Source organism: Bufo gargarizans, chromosome 3 (assembly GCF_014858855.1).
Source record: "Bufo gargarizans isolate SCDJY-AF-19 chromosome 3, ASM1485885v1, whole genome shotgun sequence".
Lineage (NCBI taxonomy): Eukaryota > Metazoa > Chordata > Amphibia > Anura > Bufonidae > Bufo > Bufo gargarizans.
In genome coordinates, this window is record NC_058082.1 from 94,093,392 (window position 1) to 94,118,165 (window position 24,774).

General features: G+C 44.5%; 1 protein-coding gene across 1 annotated transcript in view; it reads left to right on the forward strand.

Annotated features, from left to right (window-relative positions):
* The window catches only part of CWF19L2 (CWF19 like cell cycle control factor 2), a 137,285-nt gene that overhangs the window by 23,730 nt on the left and 88,781 nt on the right, over positions 1 to 24,774 (forward strand). Inside the window, exons 5-8 of the mRNA XM_044287021.1 lie at positions 8,841 to 8,960; positions 17,089 to 17,182; positions 19,721 to 19,836; positions 20,594 to 21,231. Coding sequence (XP_044142956.1) covers positions 8,841 to 8,960; positions 17,089 to 17,182; positions 19,721 to 19,836; positions 20,594 to 21,231 — 968 coding nt within the window. The remainder of the gene's footprint in view (positions 1 to 8,840; positions 8,961 to 17,088; positions 17,183 to 19,720; positions 19,837 to 20,593; positions 21,232 to 24,774) is intronic.

A 24,774-nucleotide genomic window follows, 5' to 3' on the forward strand; every position in this document is an offset into this window, starting at 1 on the left:
CAAACTTACTGTCCGCTGGAAACAGACTTGGCTTCAATTGGGAGCGCATTCCCCTTGGGATTCTGTGTGACTTATAATACTCCGCTAGAGTCGCCAGGTGCAGCTCCATAGATGCCAGTCGTTTGCCATCCGCCTCATAGCCTTTTTTCAGCTCTGTAACTGACGGGGTAGATAAAAACGTGCAGTCGCTCACCAAATCGTGGAGGATCCTCTCCTCATCTTGCCTGGTGTAGGAGAACACATCAGCGGGGTCTCTCTCAGTTGTTTCCATTCTTTGGTCACTTCAGTGCTAAGCTGCCAAGTCCTTTGATATAAAACACAGATAGTGCAGCAGCACAGTCAGAGTTGGTGGACTGGGTGCAAATCCCCACAGAGGTAGGCCCCTCCTCCACGATATATAAAAGTGAAATAACGAGGCAGCACTTCCAGCTTTAGGTGTACGGGTGAAGACCCCAAATTTTAATCCAAGCGACGTTTCGGCCTACTCAATGAGGCCTTTATCAAGCTACATAACAGTGCAAATGGCTGGGTATATATACCCACACTCCAATACAAGTGAATGACAATCAGTGGTTACACCTGTTAACAATCCAGTCACATGACCTAGGACTACATCGTCACATGGTGTTCAAACATAATAAACATAATAGACATTATACTTTTACTCATATTCGAGCATATAAATGTGATCATCTTACTATCATAACAGAAACAGTGTGCACAACTACTCAGGTGCATATATAATATAATATATAGAGGATCCAAGCCCCTTTTATACAGTGAAGCATTATAAAGTGTAGTGCTTAAAGGGTTAAAATCATCTGCTGCACTTGCAGCTGTACCTTATTAAAAATTGGACGGAGCTCACCGTATATAAAAAAAAGAAAAAAGATTGGCAGCACAGTCTTGGGTGAAAAATAGATAAAGGGTGCACCAGCCCAATGTGGATATAAGCAAATCCAAATGGATACAAGAAATTTAAAAACGGGCAGCACTCCAGCAGATAAAAAATAGAAAATTACTTTATTTACCCATACAGGTCATGCAACGTTTCGGCTCTACACAGGAGCCTTTCTCAAGCAGTGTGTACAAGCCAAATGCTGAACATATATAGTGTGGTGCCAAATTACAATGTTTTACACATCAGGTGAATTCATTCAATAGCAATTTAGTAAATCATCAAAAAATTAAACAATACAAAACAAATATGAAAAAACTGTGAAAAGGAAAAACATACATACGCAATATAGTGTAATCAAAATACCCATAATTTCATATAAAATACATTTGTGATTACAAAATATGATTATCACATACAATAACACATGATTGATATTAACAGTTGTGCCAACTGTGATCGTTTAATAAAGTGCTAATTCAGTAAAGTGTCAGGTGCTTACTATGTACGAGATGCGCACGGATAATGAAGGAGGGAGCCCGGCCATCATACACATGGGAGCGTGCGATCCGGCGTGCCTCTAGCTCGAATGCGCATGACCACATGACGTTTCTTTCGTATTTCCGGGTATCCCTGTCTTCGTCATGCGGAGCATGCGCTCTCAAGCAACAGTGTCGATTCGGCCATCTTAAGTGAGGGTGATGTTAACCCATTACCAGGCGCAGGTACATAATATATCAGGAAGGTCCGGTATATTGCAGGATCAGGGTGGGGATGACCTATATACATGTCCAATACCTATTACAGTGGCTGAGTGGGATCGGATGAAGGCTGCCGCAACATGAATGAAGCGGAGTCTCCAGCCGTGACCAAAGAGCGACTACGTCACTGCATGGGAATACAGGGTCGTACCGCCTCAGTGGACAAGACCCACCTGTCACCACCCTTGAGTGAGGGCTCTCCTCATAACCACCCGCCATGCATCTAGCGGACCATAACTGAAAAAAACAATGTACCAATTTATTTGAAATATACGCAATTTATGCGCATCATGGCCGCACAACCCCATATGAACGCAGCACCAGTTCTCCACTCCTCCACCTCCGCAACGCATCATCTAAGGAAAAAGAGAGAAAAGAAGGGGGAGAAAAAAATTTGAAAAATAAATAAAAAACATAGGAACTTATAACATAAATAGGGATCTGTGTTTTGTAGACACAAATCACATAATGGACACAGAACAGATCAACATTAAGTTGTGCACGCAGAGGGCAAACCACACGCCTAGCCAACCCCAACTTTGTAGTCCACATTCAGACCATGCGGTTTGAGGGAATCTAATGTATAGATCCATTTCAACTCCCTTTTTTTTTTTAAAAGGTTGATCCTATTACCGCCTCTCCTGGGCATTGGTACAAAATCAATGATGCAACACTTCAAATCTTTTTCTGTATGCTTTGAATTAACAAAATGTTTCGAAACTGGTAAATCCAGTCGTTTCTTCCTAATACTGAGTCGATGATTATTGAAACGTGTCTTAAAATCAGTAGTCGTCTCCCCGACATACACCAGATTGCAAGGGCATACAATTACATAAATAATGTAACTGGAGTCACAAGTCAGATAGTGACGTATCTGATATGTGGCCCCAGTTCGGGGGGGGTGTGAAGGTCCTACCCTTAAGAATGTACTTGCAATTTACGCAAGACAAACAAGGGAAGCAGCCAACGCTGTTGCCTGTAAGTGTCAATTGTCTTGCTATTTTCAAGGTACCCACATCGGCCCTCACCAGTTGGTCTCTAATACTCCTAGACCTTCGGTAGGACATAATAGGGGGAGATTGAAACTCCTTAACTGCATTATGGCAACCGCCCAGTATGTTCCAATGGCGTCGGATGATATTGCCTATATCCGTACTTTGTTCACAATGAGTTGAGATAAAGGGAATCCTGATCATTTGTGTTTGTTGTGTTTTTCTCTTTAGAATAGTGTCCCTATCCAAACGTGCTACCAAATCCTTCTTTTCTTTCAATAATTTGATTGGATAGCCTCGTTTCTCAAATTTGTACATCAGTGTGTCTAACGTACTGTCAGCTATTACAGGATCTGAAACGATACGTTTAGCCCGCAAGAACTGAGAGTATGGAAGAGATCTCACCATAGATCTAGGGTGATTGCTGCTATATGTCAACAGCGTATTCCTGTCGGTCGGCTTGGTGAACAGTTCTGTCTGCAACCTGCCATCCGACAGGATCACCCGCGTATCCAAAAACGGCATTTCTATATGTGAATGCACCAAAGTGAATTGTAGTGCATTGTCGACTCCATTAAGAATCCATGGAAATCATGGAGCTGTTCAACGTCACCAGTCCAGATGAGGAAGATGTGGTCTATGTACCGCCACCACGCCCTAACATGTTGGAAGTGGTGGCTTCCATAGACGACATCCTCCTCAAATCGACGCATGAAGATATTGGCGTACGTTGGGGCCACATTGGACCCCATCGCCACGCCCTGTTCCTGGATATAGTAAGAATCTTGGAATAAAAAGTAGTTATACCTAAGTACAATTTCCAACAGAGATGTGTGTATATATATTTAAAAAAAACATATTAAAAGCCCATAATTGGTATTGCTGTGTCCGTAACAATCAGGACTATTACAACAAGCCGCTACATTATACATGAATATATAGCCACACAAATCAAATTTTTTTTTTTCTGTTTAAAAAAGTTTTATTTTGTTTATAAAACTATTGACTGTGAAAACGACCCCCCTCCCCTGAAATTATTGCAGTTTTTTTTCCCATTCTACCCACAAAGAAAAGATAAAAGTTAAGATTTTTAATACATTATGTGGTGCCAATAAAGGGGTTGTCTCATATTAGCAAATGGCATTTATTATGTAGAGAAAGTTAATACAGGGCACTTACTAATGTATTGTGATTGTCCATATTGCCTCCTTTGCTGGCTGGATTCATTTTTCCATCACATTAAACACTGCTCATTTCCATGGTCACGACCGCCCTGCAGTCCAGCAGCAGTGGCCACACTTGCATACAATAGGAAAAAAAACATCGGCCTCTCTAGTGGCCGGGACCATGGGAGTGCGCATAGGCTGGTGCTTTTCCCTATAGTGTGCAAGTAAAGGAGGCAATATGGACAATCACAATACATTAGTAAGTGTCTTGTATTCACTTCCCCTACACGATAAATGCCATTTGCAGAAGTGAGAGAACCCTTTAAAAAATACAAGCCGTCCTGCAAAACTAAGTGCAGAGAAGGGGCAAATGGAGCTTGACAGTTGTCCTATAGCGGTGGCTCAGTGGTTAGCACAGCGGTTTTGCAGCACTTGGTTGGAATCAGCAAGAAGTTTTTATAGGTACCCCGATTTTCTCCCACACCCCAAACACACGCAGATAGATTAATCTGCTCCCTATAACATTGCTCCAGTTAGGGATTTACCGTAGATTGTGAGCTCCGACATGGACAGGGATTGATTTGTGCAATTTCTGTACAATGCTGCCATATAGGTTGGCGCTATATAAGCAGCAGGAAGTCAATAGATCACATTTCGTGTGTTTTTCTGATAAGAGCTCCATATAAAACATAAATACTATAGAGATTGTAAAAAGCGAAAGCCCTGCGTCTCCCTCCTGTCACACTGTGATAACGGCGGCTTTACCGTAGGAGCGCGTTCTCTCTGTAACCTCGGTGGTGATGGAATATGTATGACGTGGGCCGCGTGCCCGGGTGATCTCTAGAGCCGCCTGTACAGAGGAAGATTATGCTGAATGCAGAAAGTGGCCCGTGGCCCGGGCTGTGCAGACATTTACCTGCATCTTGTTGCTCTGCCATTATTGGTATTCTCATGGCCTGTGTAGCACTTGCCGGCTGTCGCCATCCCCGCGCTGAGGCCTCATTACTTAAAGGGGTTATCCCATCATAATGATCACTGTTAAATCTGTTAATGATTTGACAGTGATCATTTTTGTAAATATACTTTATTAACAAATTCCCGATTAGGATAAAATTCATCCCCACTTACCTGATTGTTGTGACTCGGTCTCCCCTGGTTACGACCACCGCTCTTCTCCAAAATCCCGATGGTCGCGCTTGCCCAGAAGACTCCTTCTTTTCTCCCGGCCGGCCCACTCGCTGTCCTGAACGCGCACGCTGCTGCGCATGCGCGACGGTGACTTCTTCCCGGCCAGAGTAGTACAGAGCTGCGAACGCGCACGCCGGCTCTGTACTATACTGGCCAAAAATAAGTCACCATGGCGCATGCGCGGCGGCGTGCGCGTTCAGTCCAGCGCGCGGCCCGGCCGGGAGAAGACTTCAATCAACATGAAGCCCGCCCCCAGCCAGAATCCAGGAAGTGAACGCGCGGTGGCAGCAGGTAAGTATAAAAACGCAAAGTGGGATAACCTCTTTAATGCTAATGTAAACATTTCAACTTCTTGAAACTCTTGCAAAGGAAATTAGGGGTTATCTGAGATAGGAAAAAAAAATGGATTGCTTATTTCCAAGAAATAGCACCACTCCTGACTGGTGGCTGCGCCTGGTATTGCATATCTTTAACTTGAATGAAGCAAAGCTGCCATACCAGACACAGCCTGATACAGCGGCACTGTTTGACCTATTACCTGGGACCCCCACCGATCAGCTGTTTGAGAAGGCACCAGCGCTTCTGTGTGCGCCGCGGCAGTCTCCAGCTTTTCCTAGGCCAGCGGTCACGTTCATCAATCACGTGGCCTAGGAGCATCTCAGCCCCATAGAAGTGAATGGGGCTGAGCGCGATACCAAGCGCAACCACTATACAATGACACTGTTGCTGTCCATGCAGTGGACTATTTAGGGGCGCTATTTGAGGAAATCTCCACATCTCCTGCCTTACTCTTGAAAGAGGATCTGTAAGCTCTCCTGACAAGTTTGCTTTAGGCCTCCTGCACACAACTGTATCATTTATTTTTATTTTTGGGGACCCATTGACCTCATTAGGTCCGTGGTCTGCATTCTGTGAATATAATCTTTTTTGCGGAAAGCACACAGATGATACTTTCCATATCCGTATGCCAGTTCCGGAAACAGGTAGAACATGTCCTATACTTGGCTGTAAAATGCAGACCACTGACCCATTGAAGTCAATGAGTTCGCAAAAAATGCAGGTGCAACACGGATGGTATCTGTATTTTGCAGATCTCCAATTTGCAGGCTGCAGAATACGGTCTTGTGCATGAAGCCTTAGCGCTTTATTTCCCACTAGCAGAAGGATCCGACTTCACACGGGTATATTTACCGTATTTTTCGCCGTATAAGACGCACCGGCCCATAAGACGCACCTAAGGTTTTGAGGAGGAAAATAGGAAAAAAAATAATTTTAACCAAAAGGTGTGCTTTTGGTGGGTTTTGAACTAATTGTGGTCTGTGGGTGACGCACTGTTATGCGGGATCTGTGGGTGGCTCTTATTGGGCTCTCTGGATGGCACTGTTATGAGGATCTGTGTATGACAGTTATGGGGGGGATCTGTGGATGACACATATATAGCATCTTATGCTATGTGTCATCCACAGATCCCCTCCATAAGTGTCCCTGTAGTGAATGACCCTCAATACAGGGCTGGGGGCCGGCATCTGGTTTTATAATGACAGCGGGGCCCGTGCAGTGACTGTATTCTACTACACGGGCCCCGCTTACTGTATAATCGTATGTCTAATAGTAAATAGTTATGTACATAATCGCATAATGAGCGCTGTGTATTACTTACAACTACAAGCGCTCACCGAGAGGAGGGAGGAGGCAGGCCGGGAGGACGGGTGCTGGCAGCGTGAGTCATGCGTCACGCGCCTGCGCCGCCTGCTTCAGTCATAAAGTGGGCGGCGCAGGCGCGTGACGTATGACTCACACTGCCAGCGCCCGTCCTCCCAGCCTGCCTCCAGCCTCCTCTCTGCTACCTACCGAGTGGCGAGCGCTTGTAGTTGTAAGTAATACACAGCGCTCATTATGCGAATATGTACATAACAATTAACTATTAGAGATACAATTATACAGTGAGCGGGGTCCGTGTAGTAGAATACAGTCACTGCACGGGCCCCGCTGTCATTATAAAAGCAGATGCCGGCCCCCAGCCCCTCCTCCCTCACAGCTGATACACCCGCCGCACGGCATCGCAGCGGGTGTATCATTGAAAACTCGCAAAATCAGCAGCATTCGCCGTATAAGACGCACTGCTATTTTCCCCCCACTTTTAGGGGGGGAAAAGTGCGTCTTATGCGGCGAAAAATACGGTAATCTATTTCCTTTAATGTTTGTGTGTGTCATTAAAAGATATCGACAGTATCCACTATAACAGTGACATCTACACCACCCCGCCCCTTTAAAGCTGACCTACAGCAGTGAAGAAAAATGGCTGGGTTGTTATGGAAACCTGGAGTAAAACTGTGTGTATGTGGAGACTAAGGACCTGCGAGCTTCTATTGGCTGATAAGAGTCACGTGACCAGGCTTCTAATGCTAATGCATTTTTGGGGAATATCTTACACAGGGATGTCCTTTTGAACAACTCACTCTCAGACAGCAGCACTGTGCTGTCTGAACATGAGCTGCAGGGATAAAGTCACCATTCCTCCCACCCCTGCAGCTGAGAGAAGTTGATTTTTACCTTCATTTTTTCAATCCCTATCGGCTGCGGAGTGGGAGGACGCGTGGCCTAACCGGATTGGGGTGTGGTATGAATGGCCACCCTACCTGCTCCCCGAACTGTCACCTCCACAGCACTCCGCTCCCCTAACAGTGTCATCCACAGCACCCTGCCCCTTTAAAGCTGACCTACAGCAGTGAAGAAAAATGGCTGGGTTGTTGGAAACCTGGTGTAAAACTGTGTGTATGTGGAGACTAAGGACCTGCGAGCTTCTATTGGCTGATAAGGGTCATGTGACCGTGTGCATGGCAGTTGGGATATGAAGAGAAAGACTTGCAGGCTTCTATTGGCTAATGCAGGTCATGTGATGTGCCATATTTGCATTTTTAGGGAATATCTCAGGAACGGTACGTGCTAGAGAGCCGAGATCCCCACAAGATTTAATTCCAGTTAGCAAGGGATGTGTATACCAAGTTTCATTGAAATTTTTGAGTGATTGTGGAACATACATACACACATACAGTACATACATATATACGGTATACATACATATATCCATCCATGCATACATGCATATATCCATACATACATTTATACATACTTGCATACATATATACGTCCTTCTTTATATATAGATGATATTGCAATTGTGGAACATTTCTCTTAAAACTCTGCATTGTGTCATTCCACTGTTATTCCTCTTGGAAAGGTAGCAATACTCGTATATTGACCACGTGGATCTTACCATTTTGGTCCCACACCCTCTGTTGTCCATTGCAGGCTGCCGATGTCACAAGTGGCATTCTAACACCCAGTCATGTATTGATACATTTCCAGGAGGAATAACCAAGGCATGGTACTTTGCAGAGTTCTAAGAGCCGATATTCAGAATTTTTATGTAATGTAAGTAAAAACAGATATTAGAACTGCTGGCTCCGGTGCTGTGCCCTACAACATTTCGGGTATGTTTGCACACCCTTTCTTTTCTGCGCGGTTTTCAGCACATATTCTGTTTCCTATTGTTTGCACTGGGAAATCCACGCCATAGTTTATACAACACGGTGAAATAATTCATCCGTTCCATAGTATACCTGCGCACCGTTTGTGCACCTTGCTGCCTTTTCCTTATTTTACATGGTTCATATCTCATCCAAGTACAGAGCCAGGCTTAAGATGCGCGCAGCGTCCGGCTGACGCCCCCAACACTTAGGCACCTGACAGTTTTTTTTGCGCTTCTTTCCCCTAAGACCAGAGATTGCCTGTACGTCTTGCAATGCTAAATAAACCCGTGCTTCCATTTCAGAGGGACGACTGGATGACCTTAGACTTTATGTCTCTGAAAGCGACATCAGCAGCCGCATTAAGAGCAGAAAGACAGAAGGAAAAAACACTGGAGCGTGAACGAGGCGAAGCCGCCGAAAAGGTAACAGAGTCATTCATCTGAGAGAGCGTGCGCCGCCTGTGAATTGCATTGCAGATTTGTGCCGGGCCACGGTATGTGTGACGGCGTTAGCGTGCAGATGGCTTCTTCTTTCTGAGGCAAGAAAAAAACTGGCGAAAATTCACGTAGTGCCCTAAGAAAAGCAAAACCGGAATTTCTTCGTCACGTGTGTTTGTGGTAAGCCGGTATGATCTCCGGCTCCCACATGGATTATCACCCAGGTTTCCTGGACGGCAATTATATGTAGTTCTGGGATTCGGGATGTATCGGGCCCCTTTCAGACGAGTGAGTTGCACACTCCGGACTCGCAGCGTGAGTCTAAGACCGCTCCCGTCCTGACCTCCCTGCGCTGCCGCATAGAGTTATATTGATTTATAATGCTATGTAACCCTTACAGTTCTGGAATGTGTTGGGCAACACTGACAGCATTATGTCAGGGTTATCCAATACATTCCAGACCTCTAAGGGTTACATAGGATTATAAATCAATATAACTCTATGCGGCAGCGCAGGGAGTTCGAGTTCGCAGCAAGACACTCGCTCGTCCCCTTACAGGGGAGATAAGGGACCCCTCCCTTGTCTCACACTTGCATGGGCACTGTGTAATATTTAAAGGGGTATTCCAGTTGTGACAAGTAATATTAACGATTCGATCACCACTGATCACAAGAACAGGAACCCCATACCTAGGGGGGGCCCCCCAAATGAAAGGAGCGGCAGGTCACTCATGCACACAGCCGCCTCTGTGGCTGCAGTCATCATTATGAGAGTTTGGGAGATAGGCAAGCGCTGGACTTGACTGTCTCCTGCAGAGATAAATCAAGTCCGCATGCCCGACTCGTCACTCAAAGGGATACAGAGCCCCCATTCTTGTAATCGGCGGACCCCCCCCGCTGATCTAATAGTTATCCCCTATTCTGTGGATAGGAGATAACGTGCCAGAATCGGAATACCCCTTTACTTTCCCCATGGTGGTGCTGCAAGGAGATACAACATGTGCTGCCAGGTTTCCTCACAGGTTACATCCGATTTTTGGAAGCTCCAGCCGGAACCCCTTTGAAGAGCATCCATTGACCTGATGTACATGGCCGTATGCTTTACCTGCTCGGAGTGCAGAAGGGGGCTTTATGTGGCGCCCTGTCGACCATTAAAGGGGTTTTCTGAGTTCAATTTTTAATGGGCCCATGGCAGGGACGTCAACGCTGCTACCAGAACAGTCTGGTTGGGTGTCATCAATGTCAGGTAGGTGCAGGTCCCACCTCTGAGACCCGCTCTTGTCTCCAAAACAGGGGCCCTGAAGTGAAGAACTGCTAACAGACTCCCTTTAACAGGGATATGTTATGCGGTCCCATAAGAAGCACTACTCTGAAGATGATATCTATGGGAGAGTGTTATGGGCGTGGCCTGTGATCTGTGCAGAGGTCATTGTGCAGGGAGGGGAGTAGATAAGCTGTGACCATCCCCTACTGTGAATGGTGTATCCTGTGCTCTCTGTATATAGGTTATCTCCAGTTGTAATCCTGCTTGTGATCATAATAAGATGACTACTTAGATGTGATCTCTACAGAACAGGAAAATGTCATTCTTTTATTTTTTGTGTGTGTTTTTTTTATATAGATGATGATATATAAAAAAAATAAATAGTCAACAAAAATTCTTAAAAGCTACAGTTAACATAATACCTTGCAGATCAGCAATATCTCATTTGCGGATGGCACATTCCCTTTAATTCTGTCTATTACGGGAGAGCGGTCCCTTCCTGCCCCGCTATAATCAGATGTGTGTTTGTTGGCGCTGTGATGCTGAGTATTGTTTGCCTCTGAATATAAACATGACCCGTGTGCCGCCTTGGGAGTTCACCTTCCCCGGCACTTCTCTGTTCTGCCGCCTCTGTGACCAGACAACTCGTGCTGACAATATTTGTCTCTCTCTCCGGTTTTTTCAAGGTCGTACATCACACGGGCTGGATATCATCGGCCCAGCGTTTACCTGCTCCACTTTATCTCCATAACTTCAAAGCAGAATGTATTGCCCTGTTACTGCTGACAGATCGCTGGGGCCACACGATAGATTTATGCTACTTCTGATTTAAAAGGATTTCATAGGGCGTTCTTAAAGGGACAGCAAAGCGCGATAAAAAAAAACATGTATTTTTTTTATTTTATTTGATCAGCACCTATCTGAATGGGGGAAGGGACTACTGGCACATCAGGGTAAAAGGGAATGTGTCACCAGAAAATGACCGGTGGATTCAATCATGTTTTTAAGTTTTTAACATATTTTTAAAGAATTTTTGATTCATGTTATTTAAAATTTTCCACGTCAATATCTATATTTAAATTAAACCATAAAATCCTGCAGTTTTTGTACTGGCCACTAAGCCTAATAATAGGCGCCACTTCTATTCTGTACAGATCACTTTACTGTAGTTAACTGCTTATCTGTCATTCTAATCCTGCCTGTAATGATATCACCTATGTGTATAGTTAAGACAGGATACCCCATTCACAATTTGTTTGATGATTGTTAAAGCTTATCTATTCCCTCCCTGTACAATGACCTCTCTCTCAGAGCATGCCGAGAAAACTCAGTCAATGAGGTCCTCTCCTGACCTCTGTGTCTATGGACCATGGGGCTGCCGTAAAGCAATTTTTTAATGCAGTGTAAGGGTACTTTCACACTTGCGGCAGAGGATTCCGGCAGGCAGTTCCGTCGCCAGAACTGCCTGCCGGATTCGTCAAAACGTATGCAAACTGGCATTTGTCAGACGGACCAGGATCCTGATCCGTATGACAAGTGCATTACAATGCCGGATCTGTCTCTCCGGTGTCATCCGTAAAAACGAATCCGGCATTTATTCTTTTTAAAAACGTAGCCGTTTTGCCGGAACACCCAGGGCCGCATTAATGCATTTCAATAGGAAAAAATGCTGGCAAGTGTTCCGGAATTTTGGACGGAGAAAAAAACGCAGCTGCGGTATTATCTCTGTCCTGAAAAGGCAAAAAGACTGAACTGAAGACATCCTGATGCATCCTGAACTGGATTACTCTCCATTCAGAATGCATTAGGATAAAACTGATCAGTTCTTTTCTGGTATAGAGCCCCTAGGACAGAACTCAATGTCGGAAAAGAAAAACGCTAGTGTGAAAGTACCCTAAATGCTGTTAAAAAACCACTTGGGCAAGATGTCCGCCCCCATGTCATGAACATCAGAAATCAGAACATAAAAACAGATATGTGTCGCTATCTGGTTTTAACTGGCAGATAATTTGGTGACTTTCGACTTTCCACTTAAAAAAATAAATAATTTTTAGCGGTTATCGCATTAGCAACATTGCTCACCTGTGATCGTGTGGATTCATGCACTAGGACCCCCACGATCAGTAGCATCAGGTCCTGGAGTCCCCTCTGTCAATGGAGGGGTGACCAGGGCTCTCTACTCTCTGTGGTACAGCACTCTGCTATATCTGTCCCATCAAAGTGAATGGGGCAGTGCTGACGTGTGTGCTGTACCGCTCTATTCACACAAGGGACCCACGTTCTTGTGATTGTTGGTGGTCCCAGTGTTCGCACCCTCAGCGATCATACATTCATCACCTATCCTGTGGATGTTGGTAATCTTTAAATATTTCTAAGCTTCTCATTTTGGGGCTCAAAAACACTGCTCATGACCGTATCCATTTTTGCGGTCTGCAAATTGTGGATCCGCAAAACATGGATACCGGCTGAGAGCCTGCCACTATTTTTTCCTTCTGCTGAAATTTCCTATCCTTGTCCGCAAAAGGGACACAAATATTATATAACAAATGTAATTTTTTTTGTGGGGCAGCGGAACCGTGGAACGGTGTGCTGTCAGCATCTTTTGCTGCCCCATTGAGATGAATGGGTCTGCACCTGATCCAGAAAAAATGCGGATCGGATGCGGCGCAAAACTGCGTCCGTGTGCATGAGCCCTTATATCATTGTTCACATGCAGCAGCAGGGCGTTTTAGGTAGGAAAAAAAAGTCCCCCTAATGGTGTTAACTACACGGAAAATGAAAAAAAAAATCACCTGGAAAACTTTTGTTTATATAATAGGAAATCATACAATTTTCTAATATATGTGTATTTAAAAATTTGCATACATACCTTTTTTTATATCAGGCAGTTGACCCCTATATGCAGTAGAATAGTATATCCTGTGTATCAGCCCTGTGTAGTGTATCCATGACCCAACTGAAGCATGGGGTCACTTGTGGTAACTCATCGTAAGGATATGCCACCAATCTCAGATAGGTGCAGGTCCCACCTCTGAGACCCGCACTTGTGTCTATAACCGGGCCCCCAACGTGAACAAGGGCTCACCGCGCTAGCGTGGCCACCCTCCATTCACTTCTATGGGAGTGACGAAAATAGCCGAGCGCCGACACTTTTTGGAACTCCAATAAAACTGAATAGAAAGCACGCCCCCCCCCCATGCACGGTGCTTTATCCTTCGTTTTTGGGGCCCTGTTCTAGAGGTAAGTGCGGGCCTCAGAGGTGGGAGTTGCACCTATCTGAGATCAGCTGCATATCCTAGCGATAAGTCGCCAATGTGTCAGATGGGCCAACCCCTTTAAGGTTTGTTTGTGGTTTGTTTGGTGCAACTTAGGCGCATGTGTTACCTGCATATTTTGCTGTGCATTTTGAAATCTGCACTAAAACGTCTGCAGATACAGTTTACATGCTGCGGATTTCAGTTGCAAAGTGTGTGCGAGATTTAGTCAAATCTCATCCATTTTGCACGAAAATCCACACAGAAAAACCATGCATAATCCACAACATGTGCAGGTAAAACACCCCAAAAATAAATAGCTATCATGAATATCTCGCATGGAGTTATTCGTATATCACCTACAATGCTCAAAAAGCTACCACACAAAGAATTATTATAATAATCAATAAGTTCCTTTATTAGACATCCATAAATGGTATATCATTAAAAACATACACAAAAGCAGTAATCATGGAAACACGAAAGTGTTGCAAACAAATGTATAAAAACAGAGAAAGCTCCAGACCAAAACAGGGACTAGTATCCCCCCACCACAGTTGTTGCAGTTTCAGTTGAGTGGGGCTCATGTGGCAATGTGCACCCAGAGCATAAGTAACAAGGCACACCAACCAACCTGCGTGCAACCCCACACAACAGAGACTGCAGGGGGGGAGAGTTTAAAGTGCACAAAGTACAGTAAAACACATTCCTTACTGACCCTGGTCTGAAGCAACCGCCCGACGATCGTTTCGCCTCACGCTTCCTCTTGGGGCAACGATCGTCGGGCGGTTGCTTCAGACCAGGGTCAGTAAGGAATGTGTTTTACTGTACTTTGTGCACTTTAAGAACACTGTGGTTCTCTCTCCTTTGTGCAGCCTGTCAGTACTTCCCCCACCCCTCATCATCTCACCTGGCTGAAGGGGGGAAGGCAGATTTCTTCTGGCATATCTCAGGCTGTGTAACAGATAGAAATTCTTGCCAGGTCTTGTTTTAAAGCTGATATTCTCATCTTTAAAACAAAACTCGAGTCCCTAGTCGTGAAATATCGCAGGCATTTAGAAATCGAGTTGGGAATGAAAGCTGCAGGCATATGCAGGTTTAAATGAGTCCTGCATATATAACTCACAATATGGAGAAAACAGAAGTATTGAGCAGCTCTCACCTGCCAGGGATTCCACTGGTATAGCACGGAACAGCTCCTTCACCCGAATCAGGAGAAATACGGAAGTATAGAGGAAAAGAGATTTTGTCCAGCTTGTGGTTGTGGTAATCCAAGGCTTCTTTATTGAAAATTCAGTATAAAATCCAGGTACAGAAAGCAGAGTCTACATGTTTCGGGCACAATGCAATCTTAGCCCTTACTCATGACTATTTCAAATAGGCCCCATGCACACGGCCGTGTTTCACAGCCGTGTGCGGGCCGTGGAACCGCGGCCTGGATCCCTCCTGAGAGCAGGAGCGCACGGCGTCACTGGTTGCTATGACGCCGTGCGCTCCCTGCTGCCGGCACAGTACAGTAATACACTGGTATAGATCATACCAGTGTATTACTGTATTGCGGCGGCAGCAGGGAGCGCACGGCGTCATAGCAACCAGTGACGCCGTGCGCTCCTGCTCTCAGGAGGGATCCAGGCCGCGGTTCCACGGCCCGCACACGGCTGTGAAACACGGCCGTGTGCATGGGGCCATACACTGTGAGTTACTTTTGTAGAGAGGAGGGGGAGGGTCTCTCACCTGAGATAATCAGGCTGAAAATTCAACCCCTCCCTTCTACAAATGTGTACAAAAGTAAAAACGTGCCAAAAAGACAATTCATATGGTCCATAAAATAATACATTTAAAGGAGATGGGAAATAGAGGAAGAAAGGAGGAGAAAAAAAAAAGGGGAGAAATAAGCCATTAGTTAATACTGCAGAATTAGATCCAGTTTCTTATTTAAACCTTGGGGCTGGCGACTTTCAAGTCGGAAAATCCAGTATGATTCTCTATTTAAGAGTTTCCTTTTTCTGTCACCACCTCGTGTTGGTTTTTTAACCTTTTCAATGCCTTGTACTGACATATAGGAGACATCACCACCATGTACCATGGCAAAATGGAGACTTGCCGCAGATATGTTGCGGTTCTCATGGTGCGGTATGTCTGATATATGTTTTCTAATGCGTGTTTTTATTGCATTTGTGGTACATCCCACATATTGTAGCCTGCAGTTTGTGCATGTTATGCAGTAAATCGCATAGGTGGTATTACAATTTAAAAAGGATTTTATTTTGAAAACTTGGCCGTTAATAGTGGATTCAAAGTTTTGACAGATCTTCATGTATTTACAACAAGTGCAGATGGAGTGACCACATTTATAGTTTCCTGTTGTTGACAGCCATGTGTTTTGTGTTGTTCGAGATTTGTCATTTTTGAAGAGAGATGGGCTAACGGAGCTAGCTATGGTGGGTGCCTTTCGGGCTGCACATTTAATGCCATTGTGTACCATAGGTGCCCAAGTTTTGTCACACGCTAGCACTGGGAAGTGTTTTCTGACAATGTCACAAATTTGGGTGTATTCCTTACTATATTGTGTGACTAAAATGTTTTTTCTTTCTTGGTTAGATATCTCTCTAATTTTTTGTCTCTTTGTTTCTATATGTGTGTTCAATAGTGTATTCCTATTCATATATTGAATATCTCTGCTGCATTTTTTCATCTTTTTTTCCGAATATGCTCTATGTGTTAGTCTACTTATGATGTTTTGCGCCTCTGTTTCATATGTTGACTCGTCACTGCAATTTCTTCTAGCTCTAATTAGTTCTCCTTTTGGTATATTTCTGATGGTATGCATGGGATGGCATGATTGTGCATGTAATATTGTATTGCCTGATGTTGGTTTTCTGTAGGTGCTAGTGTAAATGGAGGCCGAGGCCGAGTCTCCCCTGAGGCGGAGATCCAGGAACTCGATGCTCCTGGCGCTATGTTGAACGGTAAATTGGATACCGTTCACACATGCGTTCAGATAATCTGCAAATGATGGTATGGCCGCCACATCACCAGACCAGATAAAGATCAGGTCATCGATGTAACGGCCATACCATCTTATGCTATCCGAAAATGGGTTGGTGTCGATGAGGAGAAAGCCCCTCTCCCACCATGCCATAAATATATTGGCTATGGAGGGAGAGAACTTAGCCCCCATCGACACACCCGATGTCTGCAGGAAAAACTTTCCATCAAACATAAAATAATTCGCAATATGTATCATAACTAGAGCATCTAAAGAAAAAAATTACAGCAACGAATAGAATAATAATTTAAAAAAAGGAATGCTCTCAAATCCCCCAGTCTTTGTTTTACAAGTGGCAAGCACGTGCACGCTGCAGCCAATCAGTGGCTTCAGCTGGCCTCTTGAAAAGCAATGACTATGTTGGCAGGAGACTGAAAAAGTCAGTAGTGTTTTTTTTGTTTTTTTTACTGTGTATTTTTTTATACAGAAGTCAGATAACCACCCTTAATATTTTAGCTGCCTCCACATTTGGATGTGAATTTATGGACCGGCCCCACCACTTCTCTTTCTATATGGCTCCTTATAATACAGTCTTATCCTTGTGCAGGAGAAGCTCCAGGCCAGGGAGTTAAACCCGTTCTGGAAGGATGGCGGTACAGGATTGCCACCAGAGGAGGGGGATGTAACCTCAGATAAAAAAGGTAAAAGCAATTTCCATAGAAGAGGCTTCCAATGTTCAGCTGTCTGTCGGTATATTTCACTGTCACTCCGGAGATCCACAGGAGCCTTGAAAGAATAGAAATTGCATTTCTGCTGCCATAGGAGAGGTAGCGCTCACATTTGTCATCCTATATTAGCGTTCTCATCCTTTTGTGTTTTTCTTTTTTTTTTCTTCAGCCGTACAGCGCATTAACATAACCGTATTAATCAGGCGTCCCACTCTGATGTCCTCTGCATGCAGTATATTTCATCATATCCTCTGGCTAATTCTGTAGAAATTGTCAAAGGCGAATGTGTAATCCGAAGGAATAAGTTTGCAAGGGACTTACCTTGCGGGAGAAATAGTAAAAAAGTTAAATTTGGTGGTGAAAATGATAAAAGAAAATAAAAGAAATATTGTTAATTAATCTGATTAAAAAAACAAACAAGAAAAAAACTAAAACATTGCCTGTTGTAAAAAATAAATCACAATTTAGTTGGGGCACTTCCTAATTTCTATACCTAGTTTAAGGAGAACCTGACAACTCTGCTATCTAGTTTAGTAAATAGATGTATTCCCATATAAATCCACTGCTGAAGCATAGAACTCTCTGTTGTGCCGTTCCTCTATTATTCATCTTGCAATTGTAAAGTTTGTATGTGTTGACAATGCAGTTTTAGTTTTCCTCTTTTAGTACTCCTCAAAGGGGTGTGTCCCTTACATATAGCATCACTGTGTCGGCCTTATCAGTATCCGATGAGGGAATGACCCCCCCCCCCCAGCACCCCGTCGATCAGCTGTTAGAAGGGAACGTGGCACTTTGCTAAGTGCTGTGGTCACTTCCTTGGCCTGTGACATCATCCATTGGTCACATGGCGGTTGTACAGCTCAATCCCATTCAAGTGAATGGGTTTGAGCTGCAATACCAAGCACAGCCACTATGCAATGTGTGGCGCTGTGATATACTATTGGGATTGCTGCAGTAGGGCCCCCACTGACGACCTATCCTATCCAAACACATTAGATATGTATCAGCTGAACCTACCCACCAGCTTTTGTGTATGGGGAGGCTTCCTGACTCTCCCCTGACATCAGCCAGCACATTGAATTCAATTGCCCAATCCTTTTATTAGCGGAGTAGTCTGGCAGCAGATTTCTTCCCTCTCCCTGAGCAAGCATATGTGTATGGCCAGCTTAAAGGCGTTGTCATGTGGGACTTTGATGGCCTATCACTGGGATATGCCACCAGTGTCCGGAACCACCTCCGGAACCCGCACCTATCTATAAAACGGGACCCCGTAAGTGAAGGAGAGCACACTGCACAATAGGTGGCATGCTCTCCATTTATTTCTAAGGGAGTTCCGAAAAAAAAAAACAAGCGAGTGCACTCGGCTATTTTCAGAACTCCCATAGAGATAAATAGTGGACGGCTGCGCATGCACGGCTACTCTCCGCTTACTTCATGGGTCCCGTTCTCGAGATAGATGTGAGACCCGCACATATGTGATATCTGTAGCGTATCCTATCGATACGTGATCAAAGTCCCAGATGACACAACCCCTTTAAGGATAGGCCTTCAATAATTAAAGTACACCTTTAGGGGCAATTTTTTATTGCATTGTACTTTATTTTGGGCAATACATTTTTTTTTTCTATTGGTCTTTATTAAAAATATGGAGCCCCTTTTTCTGTACAGAGCTGAGATGCTCTAGCAGCAGCCTGTGGATTTTCAGTCTTTTCCATCAGTTGGGGAGCTGACGGCTCCATGTCTCTGACCTCCTAAACACTCATTATAGCTCAGTTCTATCTTACGGATAAGAATGAGGCTTAAATAAGTGTTTATGACCTCTCTGTAGTTTACAGATAAGGTTATTAGATCGGCACAAAGTGAAAGTAGGATGCACACAGCTAGAAAAACTGTTAACCCTGTGACAGAACGGCTCAGTATCTTTAATAAAGGCCAATTGAAAATATGATTTTTAGCCAAAAATGAGTAAAATGCTATCAAAAACAACAATAGCCTCCAAAGGTGTACATCACCTTTAAGTCCAGCAAAACCCCTTTGAGCAGGATATAAAATTTCCTTAGGATCTGTGATCCATTGGGAACTTCTAGCGGATCAGTCGGTTTAATATGCTTCTGTATGTAAGGGCAACATATTACAGCGACAGATTTGAACTACTAGTAACCGAAACGGCACAATTAATATTCTGCTCTTTGGCTCCCAGGAGCGCTGAAAAACGACACTGGACACAACATAATCATGAGCCGGCGATTTCAGGAGGGGAGCGCCCCCTACCGTAAGTAGTACGGACCTGTAGCTGTAATTCGCCAACTTCACATAGGGCAGTGTAATAAGCTGGCAGATCCTCATTCATGATTCCTGCAGCACCAGAGCACCTTCCCCGCTGCCAGACCCCACCACATGGACATGCGCAGGACAATTTTCAGATTTTTAGTTTTGCTCACCATAGGAAGTAAAGGCTGGTAATGTCATTAATGTGAGGGACACTCTTTTAATATTTTCGGTTTCCTCCAGTTCAGATGGTTGCAGATGGTGGACTGAGCTGGCTAAAAAAGTCTCTGCAGAGAATGAAGGAACAATCGGAGAGAGAGAAGCGGAGTCTGGAGGCCATTGTAGCTGAGAGATATGGCGTAAGAACAGTTGTGCTCCTCTACACGTAGATTTTTGTTTTTGCATTATCTCACCCACTCATTGATGGTAAAGACCGCTCAGGAGGGTCTCGTTTTATTCTACGTTCACTTATGGCCTGCCGTTTTCTGCCTATTATTAATGACGTCACTCCTATAGTGGTCTCTGCTGAAATTGTAGGATTACATTGTGGTCATTCAGAGAAAGGACCGTTTATGGAATACCTGTCATGTATCCACCAAATGGGCTCTCTGTTCTGGGTTATAGAGGGGAGTTCTAAGCTGGGGAGACTTCTGAGAGGTCCTTATGTCCTGGTAGCACATATTGTCTGGGACTGTCCTCATGAATCAACCCCTTTATTTCTGTGGGTCCTTGTTTATTAAAGGGATTTTCCATAACTTTATGGGTACAACGAAACGGCACCATCCGGGTCGAGGCCATGCTGTGGACCAATGGGCCACAGCTGCCTCTACTTAATCTGAGACGGTGCTGTTCAGTGAGCCCCTTCAATACCTCATGGCCATTAACAATACAGAACCACAATGTCGTCTCATTAGTTTAATCTGAGGCAGCTATGGCCGTACAACTGTAGGATGTCCACTTCGCATTCATGCTGTTTGGTCGTACCCTAATTATATTTGACCGCTCCTTTGGGCAGGTTATCAATAACACATTGGCGGGCCTGACCCCTAACACCCTAAACCATATAGCGGCTGGTCCTATGTGAAAAAATAAATACATTATTTTTTTTCTTAACAGTCTATGGAGATCTTCCAGAGTAAAATGGAAGCCGCAGAAAAAGCATCATCACAGCATTTCAAGGGAGAAAGTGATGACAGGAGGGAGAGGTGGAGAAAGCCAAAATATCATGACCAAGACTCTCCAAGATATCCAAAACCAGAAGGTTCTAGAAACTGTGATAGACAGCGTGACCGTTACAGTGATGATCGCAGATCTGATAGGTCTATCTATAGACAGCCAAGGGAATATAATGAAGAGGATAAAGAGTCCAAGAGGGAGAGAGCAGATCCCGGCCGTAGAGAATATCTAGCAAGACATTTAGAAGAAGCTGCTGATGGAAAGGGTGCTTCCTCCAGACTAAAACAGCAGTTCTTGAAACCTTCTGAAGATAAAGAGGAAACCAGTGCCATTGGATTTAGACCCGTAAAAGTTGACTTTGAACCATCGTCTCAGATCTCGACAAAAATTAGCTTCTCAAAACCTACAGATGATGAACCTCCACCTTTATGGAAGAAGGCGTCATCACACCGTTCCAGGGAGGAGACTCGGGAAACTAATAGGGAAGACCAGGATATCGGTACAAAAAGCGTGAAATCAGAAGAGTCAAGTGAACAGCACCAACATTCTTCTAAAGAGAGTCCACCATCATCCTCACGGTAAGTCTCTAACACTTTCCTGAATGTGTATGTTCTGTCGTTATGGAAGTAGCAGTAGTAGTAGAGCTGCTGGTTTCCCCATTAGCTGCCATAGTCTGTCCGAAATAATTGGTGAACTTCAGTTCAAAAACAACGAAGGTTGAGTGTGGTCATTCTCCAAATGCATTTTCAGCCATATTCTGTAAGGTCGCTATTAATTTTGGCACATTTCCTGGGATCACACTTCTGCCCAGTTGGGCCACATTTTAAGATCTCAAATAATCCATACTTCCAAGTGGGCAAAGAAAGACAGCAATGGCTGTAGTTTCCACTTTTTAATATTAGTACTGTAAGTACTGAACTACATTCCTATTGGACAATTGTCCTCCAATCTGGCAGAATAACAGTATTCTTACTAGCTAATGTAGGATCTGTAAACAAAAGGGGTCTAAATGTCTAGGATCTGTAAATAGGGGAGCAATTGGTCTGGGGTCTGTAAATGGGGGAGCTTTGGTCTGGGGTCTGTAAATGGGGAGCTTTGGTCTGGGGTCTGTAAATGGGGGAGCTTTGGTCTGGGGTCTGTAAATGGGGGAGATTTGGTCTGGGGTCTGTAAATGGGGGAGCTTTGGTCTGGGGTCTGTAAATGGGGGAGCTTTGGTCTGGGGTCTGTAAATGGGGGAGCTTTGGTCTGGGGTCTGTAAATGGGGGAGCTTTGGTCTGGGGTCTGTAAATGGGGGAGCTTTGGTCTGGGGTCTGTAAATGGCGCTGCTTTGGTCTGGGGTCTGTAAATGGCGCTGCTTTGGTCTGGGGTCTGTAAATGGCGCTGCTTTGGTCTGGGGTCTGTAAATGGCGCTGCTTTGGTCTGGGGTCTGTAAATGGCGCTGCTTTGGTCTGGGGTCTGTAAATGGCGCTGCTTTGGTCTGGGGTCTGTAAATGGCGCTGCTTTGGTCTGGGGTCTGTAAAAGGCGCTGGTTTGGTCTGGGGTCTGTAAATGGCGCTGGTTTGGTCTGGGGTCTGTAAATGGCGCTGGTTTGGTCTGAGGTCTATAAATGGGGGCTAATTTGAATCTGGAAATGGGGGGATTCTTGGTAAATTTTGGGGTTTTGGGTCTGGTCTGGAGTCTGTGTACAGGTGAGCTAATATGGAGTCTGTATGTACAGGAAATCTTGTCTGTCAACTGTAAACGGGGCTTCTGCTCTGGTATCTGTATTTATTGTAAGAGATCTGGTCTGTATACTGTGTGTGTGTGTGTGTGTGTGGGGGGGGGCTGGTATCGGGATCTTTATAAGAGTGGTGCCTCGTCAGGGATCTGTATACAGGGGGGGTCATTTAGGATTGTATTCTGAATATACATTAATGGTGTAATCATAGCATATGCCATACATTTTTGAGAAGTTGGCTTTCGTCCCTACTATTGGAAAGATGGGGTTTTTGATCCCCTATTGTGTACAAAAAGTCTTCATCCAATATGCCTTAGGCTACTTTCACACTAGCGTTTTTCTTTTCCGGCACTGAGTTCCGTCACAGGGGCTCTATACTGGAAAATAACTGATCAGACATATCCCCATGCATTCTGAATGGAGAGTAATCCGTTCAGGATGCATCAGGATGTCTTCAGTTCAGTCATTTTGACTGATCAGGCAAAAGCTAAAACAGTAGCATGCTACGGTTTAATCTCCGGCGAAAAAAACGGAAGACTTGCCTGAATGCCGGATCCGGCATTTTTCCCCATAGGAATGTATTAGTGCCAGAATGCCGGAATGTGGCAAAATACCAGAATGCCGGATCCGTCCTTCCGGCCTGCGCGTGCGCAGACCGGTAAAAATGTGAAAAAAGATACAAGACGGATCCGTTCTTGCAATGCATTTGTGAGACTGATCCGCAATCTGGATGCGTCTCACAAATGCTTTCAGTCACATGCAGATCGGCGGATCCGGCGGAACTGCCCGCCGGATCACACTGCCGCAAGTGTGAAAGTAGCCTTAAAGCACACGTTGTAATTAATATTGATTCCATAAGTGATTTGTACATGCATGCAACTTTGTAATGCACTACTCACAAAAAGTTGGGGATTTTTGGCTCGTGGGTAAAATTTCAGGATGAACCTAAAATGCACTCCGGGAGAGTGCAGGAGCTGTCGGGTCAGCCATGCACTGAGGCTGTGCAGCACTGTATAGCCTCTCTTGGGGGGTGTATTTCCCCTGTAACTGGGGCTACTATGTCAGCCCCAGTTACAGGAGAAATCAATAGTAAAAAGAAAAAAAAAAATAGTGAAGTTAAATGTCCCCAGAGGTCTAGTATGACCTTATGGGGGATGCAAAGTGTAAAAGAAAAAAGAGGTTTGACATGTAAAAAAAAAAAATGATAAAAATTGAAAAAAATTCATAAAAATGACATTTTTGGTATTGCTGCGTCCATGGCTATTAGTGTGTTTAAAGTGAAATAAAAAAACAAACAAAAAAAAACACAAAGTATTGCCGTGTCCGTAACAACCTGCTCTATAAAAATATCACATGACCTAACCCCTCAGGTAAACACCGTAAAAAAAAAAAAAAAAAAAAAAAGTGCCAAAACAGCTATTTTTTTCTGGTTACCTTGCCTCACAAAAAAGTGATATAGAGCAATTAAAAATCATATGTATCCCAAAATAGTACCAATCACCTTATCCCCTAGTTTCCAAAATGGGGTCACTTTTGGGAGTTTCTACTTACATCAGTTTATGACCACGTGGGGTGTGTCTGTAAGGCCCCATGCACACGGCCGTGTTTCACAGCCGTGTGCGGGCCGTGGAACCGCGGCCTGGATCCCTCCTGAGAGCAGGAGCGCACGGCGTCACTGGTTGCTATGACGCCGTGCGCTCCCTGCTGCCGCCGCAATACAGTAATACACTGGTATGATCTATACTGTGCCGGCAGCAGGGAGCGCACGGCGTCATAGCAACCAGTGACGCCGTGCGCTCCTGCTCTCAGGAGGGATCCAGGCCGCGGTTCCACGGCCCGCACACGGCTGTGAAACACGGCCGTGTGCATGGGGCCTAAACCGCAGAATCAGAGTAATAAATATTACGTTTTTGTTTGGCTGTTAACCCTCGATGTGTTAAAGAAAAAAAATGGATTAAAATGGAAAAAAGTGAAATTTAGAAATGTCTTCTCCATTTTCCTTTTATTCTTATGGAACACCTAAAGGGTTAACAAAGTTTTGTAAAATCAGTTTTGAATACCTCGAGGGGTGTAGTTTCTACAATGGGGTCATTTATGGGGGGTTTCCACTATGTAAGGCCTCATGCACACGACCGTATTTTGTTTCCGTGTCCGATCCGTTTTTTTTGTGGATAGGATGCAGACCCATTAATTTCAATGGGTCCGCAAAAAACACGGACAGCACACCGTGTGTTGTCTGCATCAGTATCTCCGTTCCGTTGCTCTGCAAAAAAAATTGTGCATGTCCTATTTTTTTCTAGTTTGCGGACAAGTATAGGCATTATTACAATGGATCCCCAAAAAAAAACGGATCAGCAAAAAAAAACAAAAAAAAAAACGGATGCCATACGGAACGTCTTCCGTT